The sequence below is a fragment of the Epinephelus lanceolatus genome, chromosome 22 (assembly GCF_041903045.1).
Source record: "Epinephelus lanceolatus isolate andai-2023 chromosome 22, ASM4190304v1, whole genome shotgun sequence".
In the NCBI taxonomy this organism is placed as follows: Eukaryota; Metazoa; Chordata; class Actinopteri; order Perciformes; family Serranidae; genus Epinephelus; species Epinephelus lanceolatus.
Genome location: NC_135755.1, coordinates 5,018,588 through 5,029,487, shown reverse-complemented (window position 1 = coordinate 5,029,487; position 10,900 = coordinate 5,018,588). Strand labels below are relative to the sequence as shown.

At 40.4% G+C, this 10,900-nt stretch overlaps 1 protein-coding gene across 2 annotated transcripts; it reads right to left on the bottom strand.

The window, feature by feature from the left end:
• Positions 1-1,219: 1,219 nt before the first annotated feature.
• Positions 1,220-4,526, bottom strand: LOC117245709 (cell adhesion molecule CEACAM20-like). Of its 2 annotated transcripts, XM_078163962.1 has the most exons (6): positions 4,178-4,525; positions 4,037-4,075; positions 3,466-3,729; positions 3,078-3,323; positions 2,238-2,483; positions 1,220-2,111 (listed from the first exon to the last, which is right to left on the bottom strand). In XM_078163962.1, the coding sequence occupies exons 1-6, from the start codon at positions 4,206-4,208 to the stop codon at positions 1,957-1,959; spliced, it is 981 nt and encodes a 326-aa protein (XP_078020088.1). In that variant the 5' UTR covers positions 4,209-4,525; the 3' UTR covers positions 1,220-1,956. The 2 variants fall into 2 exon arrangements, with proteins under 2 accessions (XP_078020088.1, XP_078020089.1); XM_078163963.1 differs by lacking the exon at positions 4,037-4,075 and having other exon boundaries at positions 4,178-4,526.
• Between the last annotated feature and the right edge of the window lie 6,374 nt (positions 4,527-10,900).

Below are 10,900 nucleotides of genomic sequence, written 5' to 3'. Positions count from 1 at the left end.
CCACTGGTCTAATGTCCATTCCTTGTGTTTCTTGGCCCAAACAAATCTCTTCTGCTTGTTGCCTCTCCTTAGCAGTGGTTTCCTAGCAGCTATTTGACCATGAAGGCCTGATTGGCGCAGTCTCCTCTTAACAGTTGTTCTAGAGATGGGTCTGCTGCTAGAACTCTGTGTGGCATTCATCTGGTCTCTGATCTGAGCTGCTGTTAACTTGCCATTTCTGAGGCTGGTGACTCGGATGAACTTATCCTCAGAAGCAGAGGTGACTCTTGGTCTTCCTTTCCTGGGTCGGTCCTCATGTGTGCCAGTTTCGTTGTAGCGCTTGATGGTTTTTGCGACTCCACTTGGGGACACATTTAAAGTTTTTACAATTTTCCGGACTGACTGACCTTCATTTCTTAAAGTAATGATGGCCACTCATTTTTCTTTAGTTAGCTGATTGGTTCTTGCCATAATATGAATTTTAACAGTTGTCCAATAGGGCTGTCGGCTGTGTATTAACATGACTTCTGCACAACACAACTGATGGTCCCAACCCCATTGATAAAGCAAGAAATTCCACTAATTAACCCTGATAAGGCACACCTGTGAAGTGGAAACCATTTCAGGTGACTACCTCTTGAAGCTCATGGAGAGAATGCCAAGAGTGTGCAAAGCAGTAATCAGAGCAAAGGGTGGCTATTTTGAAGAAACTAGAATATAAAACATGTTTTCGGTTATTTCACCTTTTTTTGTTAAGTACATAACTCCACATGTGTTCATTCATAGTTTTGATGCCTTCAGTGAGAATCTACAATGTAAATAGTCATGAAAATAAAGAAAACGCATTGAATGAGAAGGTGTGTCCAAACTTTTGGCCTGTACTGTATATATAAAAGCATAATTATAAGGCTACGAAAAACCAAACGAATTTTATTTTATAGCAATCATACACTTGTATAAACATATTAATGGGTAGAATATTCAGATTCAGATTCAGATTGACAGTAAACCATGCCAAATATTACACACTGGCCCTTTAAAGAATATTTGCTTAAAGAAATATCAACTTTCAAAAATGTTTTTATTTTGTTTGTTCAAGACATCATTTTGTATTTACAGAGTCATATTTGTACTTTGGGAAAAAAAAGAGTAATGTCACATATTCTTTTTTGTTTTTTAACCAAACATTCACTGACTTCTTTCTTCAATGGAGATTACCAAAAATAAACAGGTGATTTTTTTTATTTGTCTTTGTCGAGTCAGGTCTTTGGCTACAGCTTGCTTCTTTGTCTGGTGTCACTTTAAATTAAGTCTTTTTTGTAATCCTGCAGAAGCAGCTGCAGAAGTCTGCGAACAACTCAGCGACACACACATTTCTTTTCTTGTGTTATTTGTTGTGCTAAATCAAGTGTTAAATCTGTATGAAGGATCTGATAATATCTCAGCTGAAATATAAAATAATTTTTAACCTGAAAAATGTTTTTTTTCTTGCGAGACAGATTTTACATGTGAAACATATGTAACTAAACTAGATAGATAGATAGATAGATAGATAGATAGATAGATAGATGACCACCTCCTCTACACACATATTTATGTGTCCTCGTGTGGTTTGTGTCTAAGAAGCTGAAATCATCACCAGCAGCTGTCGAGTCTGAAATAAAACACAGAACTACATATGCTGAGCAAACGTTCAGCTTTTCAAAAGGCTGTCTGTGGTTTTGAACCTTTTTCTGTGTGAGAAAGTCTCACAGCTGCTGCAAGTATCAACATGTGATGAAGAGAAGTTTGACACCTCACAGTTAAACATGACTTCTTAAACAGAGGAGGTAAAAACAGATGGAAATAAAATGTTAAACAATCTCAGTGATCACCTTTTAAATTGTTTTTTTTCTGCCAAGTTTTCCAGACCCAAAGCATGATGGGAGGTTTACTGCTTCATTACCTTGACCTTTTACCTTTATACATGAGTATCAGTTATGTTTGTGCAACTGTAACTCTGAGTTTCCCACAGTGCAGCAGTCCCACCAGCAGCAGCAGCAGAGGCACCATCACTATGGTGAACACCGTCCTTAAGACGAGGACGACATGTATGAAGAGGTCTGAACAGGGACAAGTCTCTCTGTGATGAGCTGCAGAGACAAGAGAACATATCTGCTGTAACATCATGACAGTATTAACAGTATGTAACAGGTTGTCTCTGAGAGCTGCTGGAGCACAAGTTGAACACTGACATTTTAAACAGTGTCATGTCTCACCTCTGACAGCCATCCAGCTCTCTGGTGATTCTCCAGCTCCAGAGATGTGACACTTGTAGAGTCCTTCATCAGACTTGGACACACTGTGGATGGTCATCTCTCCTGTAGAGCTGCTCCTGATGAGGAGGCCATCTTTGTAGAAACCAGCTGTCAGGTGTAAAGAAGACATCTTCTTCCTGCAGGTCAGAGTCACGTTGTTGCCTTCTTCCACAGGGAGGACAGGACTCTCCAGGATCACTGAACCAGCTGAACAACAAAGGTTTTCCATTAACTTTAAGTTATTAACATGTGCTAACCATTGCTGTTCCTACAGGGCCTCCTGCACACCTCTTTTACATACTATACACATTTTCTCATTTGTGTCTGAGAGGCTCAAATTATCACCAGCATCTATCGAGTCTAAAACTAAACAAAGGCCAGCGTACAGCGAGAACTCTGACAACTGGCCCATTAAAAATAGGTTATGCATCAGTGCCTCTGTGGTTTTTAACCTCTTTCTGTGTGTGAGAAAGTCTGACAGTCACTAGAAGTATGAACATAGACAGGTTGGACTCCTGACACCGTCTCCCCACCTGAAGCAGCAGCAGCGCCACCATTAAATTAGTAAAAACAGTCACTGAGAGGAGAAGACCCATGACAGTATTAACAGTATGTTACAGGCTGTCTGTGATGCCATGCTTTAGCTTTACTCTGGCACAAATTAAAAATCTGTTGGGTTTGTGTTCTGCTCTGCAAAGAACCATCAGTAGATGTTATGATAAAAAAAAATATCAATGAATAACACTGCAGACAAATAATTTGATTCTAGTTACTTTCATTATTAACTATGTCGTGACTCACCTCCGACAGCCATCCAGCTCTCTGGTGATCCTCCAGCTCCAGAGATGTGACACTTGTAGAGTCCTTCATCAGACTTGGAAACACTGTGGATGGTCATCTCTCCTGTAGAGCTGCTCCTGATGAGGAGGCCATCTTTGTAGAAACCAGCTGTCAGCTGTAAAGAAGACATCTTCTTCCTGCAGGTCAGAGTCACGTTGTTGCCTTCTTCCACAGGGAGGACAGGACTCTCCAGGATCACTGAACCATCTGAATTTGATGAAATACACTTGTTTGCTGACTTTTAGGGGTGATATCAGTCTCTCCTCTGAGCTCAACATGATTTCATTTTATTCCAGAAAATAATGTTTTAGATATGAAGCAAATACTTCTCGCAAAATCTTTTCCTTACCAGTGACAGAGATGTTGAAACTGTTGCTTCTCTCTCCTCCTTCAGTCTCACACCAGTATTCTCCACTGTCGGCTGGAGAAGCTCTCTGAATGGTGCAGGAGGATCCTGTTGGCGTCCTCTCAACTTTACAATCCGCACCATACTCCACAGTATTTGTGATCATTCTCAATCGAATCGAGCCATCAGAGCCCTCACAGTCAAAAGACACAGCGTCAAATTTAAAGTGCTGCAGTCTGTCTGGAGTGATGCGCAGAAGAACTGCATCTGAAACCAGGGAAAAAAATCAGAACTGGATAAATATGATGTTTATGTTAAAACAGAATTTCCAAAGTCGTTGTCGGTGCTTCCACCTTGTGACAGATTTGGACTTTTTGCAGGATACATTCTGGTATTAGCTGGCAAAGTGTGCATTAATGTTAAACTGAACAATGTACAAACCTAAATTACATCATAGTGATACAGACAGATTTAAACGGTTTAAGTCAATATAAAACTTTGGTCCTTCAGTGGAGAGAATGAGGAGAAAACAAAATGTTAAAGAATTCTTTAAAAACTTGTATATGTCACTTACCACACTTCTGAGTATTTAGCAGAGTGAACTCAAGCATCACTGGATAAACAAAGGAGCAAAGTTGAATATCAGACATAGATGGTTTGATATAAATGACGTAAAACAGAAAGAAACAAAGGAAAACGGACACTCAGTACTCACACAGTCGGATGCAGAGAGCTGTGACCTCCATGGCGTCTTGTTGCTGACTGATTATGAGACTGAAAATACAACTCAAGTATACTGTCAGCCTGAGCTTCCTCTTCCTGTGTGTTTTGTCTGTGGTGTTGATGCAAAAACAGGCCACAGTCACAGTGGCTTCAACATACAGTCTGTTGAGCTGGAGAGACGTATGACAAGTATGAAAAGTCTTTGGTGATTAGACCTCATTGTGATTTCATATATTCCAGGAGGGTGGTAAAGACAAAGTAGATTAGGGATACCTGCCCTATGAAGTCAAGACACTGCTGCTGGTGAGATGACATGAAGAGGGAGCTGAGGATCTATATATATGTGAAGAGGAGTGGCCTTTGATGAGCTCGTTCTTGGCTCTGGATAAGGTGACTGGAGGTTAACAGGGTGGAGGAAACCATAACGATGTCACCTGAACAGCTGACAGCAGCAGGTTCATAGAGAACCTGATCATGTGACCTTCATATTGCATATTAAACATTAACCTACTTAAGGCTTTTAAGTGTATCATCTGCATGCTTTCAGTTCAAATACCTTCATTTTCATGGCTAACGAATCCTACATAGGTAAAACATTGCAACTTTTACCTTAATTGATTGATTTAAGTATTTTTTAAGTTTTGAAAAATGTACAAAATGACTTTTCAAGCACCCACAACCAAATAGGTTGATGTATATGAGAGGACTGTAATTGGTGATATTGACTTTTTAGTGTTGTTTTTTTAACCCACATCACAACCTGGTTTTCTGTTGACCAGGTGTAGCCATGACTCACTGGTGCAGCATCATGAACAGCAGAGTAACGCTGCTATAGATGTGATATTGTTGGTGCAGTAGGTGACCGTTTCCACCAATTAAATGTTGAAATAAGCAGCATCTCAAATTTACCACAGCTGAAGGTCAGAGTTAATTATCAGATGGAGATGCTCGAGTTTAATCAGTGTCAAACTGCTAATGAGCTGTGATAAAAACCTTGTGAGGCAAAAAAAACACTTTCACTTTTGTCACTTTCATTTACTTTCAGACTCTATACAGGCCACAAACACACATAATAAAAACACGACTGATAGATGTTATAAAAACGGAGAAGTCCTGTTCCACCACTCCCCTGCAGTTAAATAGCAGGCCTGTAATGTGCCTTAATGAACATCTGCTTTGCCACAGCAGTGAAATGCCTGGTCCTTATCAACTGATTTTGTTGTTTTATTTTATAGCCTGTTATAACCGTAACCCTAGCGACTCAATCTAAAATTCTGATGTCCTTACACTGAGACACTCAGAGTGAAACTCAGCTCACTCTGGATAACAGATACACAGAAAACAAGGTGATTACATTTTAATTAATTGTAATTCATTTCCAGCTTTAGCCTTTTGTTAGTCTGCGTATCATCAGCCCATCATGTCTGACTAGAATATTACATTGTATTTCATTTTGTTTTCATCTATTCAGTTGTAACTTTAATGATTTGCAGACTTCAGCCACGCAGTCGGATGAGTTGACTGAGATCCACAACATTCATCAGGTATGTGGTCTTCACCTCACATTTACTCTAAAATAACTTTCAGGAAATAAAAAGAATCTGTAATAGAAAGAGTCGTGGTCTTTCTCAACCACAACTTTAGATTACAACAGATAACAGTCAGAGTCTTTTTCAAAGCCTTTGTGTCAATGGGAAAATACATATGGATACAAATAGTATTTCTAATGTAAGTCAGATATGATTAAAATGTTTTTCAGCAGCTTTAAGTGTTTTTTTTCTTCTTATTTTTTATTGTTTGAGCATTTATAAAAACACCTGTTAGTAAGTGTCACACCAAACGGTTTACTGTGACAGAGTCTATGATTGAAGGGATATCAGATTTTGTAACACGAGGTGTTGTTTCATGTTAATATGCATAATATATCAGATATGATAGCTTCAAAACCAGTAGTGGATCCTGATATGGGCCAAATGGGCAGCAGAGCGCCGAGCGGAGTGAATGTGTGATAAACTTAACTGCGTGTTAATTCATATAGAAATATGAAACTCCGTTTCTTCCACCAACAGGGCTCTCATTTTAGTGTAGAGCGTCAGACTGAATTTACCAACACACCATGTCAGGTCACTCACTCTCCGGGACCGCCAGTGTTACTTGAATAAGTAAACACTGACCAACGGGACCAGACTGGCCGACCCGTATGCTCTCACTCAGTGGATGGATGATGTCACAGGATTGCTGAAGGTGGGACGGCCGACTTTGTGGTTGATTACTATGCCAATCTTTCAAAGGAGGACGACACTTAAACGGTTTCCTCCAGTTTGTTTTGCTATGGAAGCTAACGTTAGCTAATGTGCTAAAAAGTTAGCGTTCCAGAGAAATCCAACATTCCTCTTAATCCCTCCCCAGTTTCTGATGAGGTGGACATGATAACCCTTAATACACATAACCTTATTCATCCCTACAACAGGAAATACTTTTTCCCTAACCTGATATGAAGTGTGCGCTGCACATGTGAACATTTTTGATGATGGCCTCCGTCCAGTCCTTTGGTCTTATCACATTTAACCATAGCTGTCTTTGTTTTTGTTGACGGGCAGTGGTGGCTGGTTTTGAGCCATGACTCCTTCTATTCTGGCTCCCAATAACACAACAAGACAAACACATTTTAACACTCCTATGTAGCCTACAGCCCTGTGGGGGAGAGGCAGGTTTTGCCTCCAGCTAACAAACTGACATCACTGTGACGTCAGCTCTGAAAGGGTCCATTGAGTGTGTGTGCAGTGCTGTGCTGTCCATAACAATAACTATGTGAGGTAACAAACTGTGTCGGACTCTTCTGTCAGGAAAATGTGGCCCGGGCTGCACACTTGTGTGCTCACCTGTAAGTGCGTGCACGTGTGTGTGTGTGTGTGTGTGTGTGTGTGTGTGTGTGTGCGCGCGCACGCATTGGGGCAGAACTTCACTGTGCGCGATACAGAGAGCAGAGGAGATTTGTAAAGGGTGACCATGTAGAGACAGAAAGGACATGCTGTGGTGTAAATGAGAATATTTAGTTTGTCTAATTAAAGGACAGGGTATAGACCTGGGGGAGGTTGTCTCTCAATAAAGGTCTGAAACTACAAAAGTGAAAGGTTTTTACTAAATGATGCACAGACAGAGAATAAATTGACCAAAGTGAAAGATCATGTCATCACACTTCATCAGTTGTCAGCACAGAGGTGAGAATGAAGGAAAAGCAAATATGTTCTCACAGGTGTTGAGTGTCTAAGAATTAAACAGAGGCTGTTCTGCAGCTAGCAGAAAGCCATAAACCATAATAATAATAATAATAATAATAACTTAGACTTATATAGCACCTTTCAAGAGACCCAAGGACGCTTTCAACAACAAAAATAACAATTTAGCAGCCAAAAGTCAGGGCAAACAGGTGTCTTTTCATTGCAAATTTAAAAATGTCCAGTGTTGGCTGCCACACTGAAGGCTCTATCCCCGAATGTTCACCTGCTGTTGTAAGGGACGTTGAGGAGACCCAAGTCAGTGGACCGCAGGCTCCGTCAGTGGGTGTAATCAGTGAGGAGGTCTGATAGGTACCGTGGGGCAAGGTCATGGCAAGCTTTATAGGCGAGGAGGAGGAGTTTGTATGTCATGTCATGTACGTACTTTATTTATATAGCACTTTACAATGACCACAGGTGAATCAAAGTGCTTCACAAGAAATTAAAAACACAACACACAACAGATTCATGAACTCTGGCTAAAAGATGCAGTTGGAAAAACCTTGTCTTAACAACATTGTGAATTTGTTTATCAAATTTCAAATGGTTGTCAAAAATTACCCCCAGATTTCTGATAGTAGGGCTACATATAGAAGGCAAGTCACCCAAGCTGGTCATCCCAGTATCCCCAAACACAATGCACTCTGTCTTATCCTCATTTAAATGAAGAAAATTCTGAGTTAACCAATTCTTGATATCAATAATACAGTCAAGTAAGGAACTTAGTGCATTATCTTTTGGCTTCAGTGGCAGATAGATTTGCAAGTCATCTGCATAGCAGTGAAAAGATAGATTGTATCTGGCTATAATTAACCCAAGTGGTAACATATATAATGAAAAAAGCATAGGGCCAAGAATAGAACCCTGTGGGACCCCACAGGAGAGGGGGGCGCTAGAGGAGGACAGGTCACCAACCAGTACAGAAAAGCTTCTATCAGATAAATAAGACATAAACCACTTAAGTGCAGTGCCATGAATGCCAACATAGTGGTTCAGGCGTGATAAGAAGACTGTATGGTCAACCGTGTCAAAGGCTGCCGTGAGATGAAGCAGCACTAAGACAACGGGACACTTGGTGTCAACAGACAATGCGATATTATTGTGCACCTTTAACAGAGCAGACTCAGTGCTGTGATGAGACCTAAACCCAGACTGGAATTTCTCAAAAATAGAGTTGTTTTCTAGAAAAGACTGCAATTGTTTAAAAACAGCTTTTTCTAACACTTTAGAGAGAAAAGGCAGGTGAGAAACAGGTCTAAAGTTAGATAACACTGAGGGGTCAGAGAGGTTTTTTAAGAAGGGGCCTAACTACGGCATGTTTAAAAGCAGTTGGGACAGTTCCTAAACTAAGGCAGGTGTTTAGTAAAACTAAAAGACTAGGTCCTACAGTATTAAAAGTTGATTTCAGCACTCTGGTACGAACAACATCCAGTGAACAGTTTGTAGGCTTCAGGGATTTCACTATATCAGCAAGGGAGGGAAAAGAGACCGGTTCAAACTGCTCAGAGACAGCAGAATGAGCTGGGATAACAGTCAAATCCTTATTACAGCTAACAGAATTTACTTCTACAGAATCGTGCTCTCCTGGCTCTCGTCTTGGCTTGATATCTCTGTGGTTCAACGTGTCTTTGGAGGATATCAGTGGAAACGACATGCAGCGGGTAAGTCGTCTTCTGAACAGTATCACAGTTTACCAACAGTAAAAGTGAGTGTGCTTTCAGGGTTGTGGGTCCTATAGTGATATCCTGAAACAGCTTATCAAGTCTGTTTTTAAACCTGTGTAAAAAAGTTAAATCTATGAAATGTAATTCAGAGGTGGAATATTAGTGACACAGTGAGTGTGTTTACATGGACAGTTTAATTCCCTTTTCATTTGGAATGAAAGTTCATTCCTAAAAGAAAAGAATTTCTCGCACTTGTATACACTCATTCCTCTTTAAGTTCATTCCGGTCTTTCTGCGCATGCCTGTTTCCTTGCCCTTCTGGCGCGATGACGTATATAGCGCACGAGATAGAGCAGTTGGACTCGTTGCACTCAGCGGTCATCTATCTCCCTTCTTCGACCTTCTACCTCCCTTCTCCTCCTCAACAGACGAAGCATTAGCAGAACAAGGTTGTTGTCGTACTGCTGCTTCAAGAATATAAGCAAAACAAGCCCGAAAAAGGCACTAAGAACGGCGGCGTCAAGCATCTTGTTATCCGGAGCGAGCACTACATCCGCCCCTGCCCCAAACCTTGTGCGGACCCGAATTAAGGCGATTAAACTGATTTCCCGTGTAAACCCTCATCGGGAATGAATATTTCCCATGTAAACTACCTGGAAAGACTTTAATTCCGAATGATTTCATTCAGATTTATTTCATTCTGAATGAGAAGCCATCACGTAACTGCAACCAGTGACTTCAAACTCAGTCACCCTTTATTATGATTATTATTTTATTTTTAAAATGCATTTGAACATGATGCTTGTTAGCTTTGACACCCACCTCAGATATTGTAACATGGAATATTGTTTAATGTTTACATGTAGTATTTATCAGATATGATAGCTTTAAATTTACTGTTGTCTTTTAATAAAGGTCTGAAGCTACAAATGTGGAAGAATACTACTACTACTACTACTACTACTATGCACAGGCAGAGAACAAACTGAATGTCAAACAACAAATTATAATGTCATCACACTTAATCAATATTTGTTTTACGTCAGCTTTTACTTAAAAAAAAAAAAAAAGCCTTTCCCATCTAAGTTCACACTATAATGACTGTGTTGCAGAGCTCCATGATGCTTTTCCACACAGACGACGAGACCTTCAAATCTCATCTCAGACCTCTCAGTGTTTTAATGTTCCATCTTCTCCTGACACACTCCTGTAGAGGTAACTCACACACAAACACAAATATAGGATGACCATCAGAGCGACCACGTTTCATGACTGTCTATGATCAATGAAGGCAAAGATGCTAACTTGCTAAGGAACATTCCAAGTTATGTTTTGGCTCTAATACAATGACAAAGGGACTTTGCTGCAGCAAAAACATCATTAGTTAAAACCTCTCTAACTCCGCCAGGACGCCAACGTCCTTGCTCCCCTCCTCCTCTGTTAAATGGTATCTCCCAGGCGCACTACGTCATCAAAAAAAGGGAAAAACGCCAGCACTCTCAAATGTCCTTTTAGTACAGTTTAATAAACTAGCTTGGATGGCAGCACCAGTACACAGACGTTTCGACAGCAAGGTCTTCTTCAGTGTGTTAAGTATTACAGGACTTTCGACAGCAAGAAGACCTGTCGAAACGTCTGTGCCTACAGCCCCACAGTGTCATTTACCTGCTCAGATGAAGCCACAGACAGTTATTCATCACATTTTTTTTTTTTTTTAGGTCAAATCTTCAACTTTTTACTGACTTCAGAGACCCATTACTCTGTCTCTGTATC

Coding starts and splice junctions, on each gene's coding strand:
- LOC117245709 (XM_078163962.1), bottom strand. CDS start 4,208: ATGGAGGTCACAGCTCTCTGCATCCGACTGT. Junction 4,076..4,177: donor AGCTCTCTGCATCCGACTGT/GTGAGTACTGAG, acceptor TTGTTTATCCAG/TGATGCTTGAGTTCACTCTG. Junction 3,324..3,465: donor TTTCAACATCTCTGTCACTG/GTAAGGAAAAGA, acceptor CATCAAATTCAG/ATGGTTCAGTGATCCTGGAG.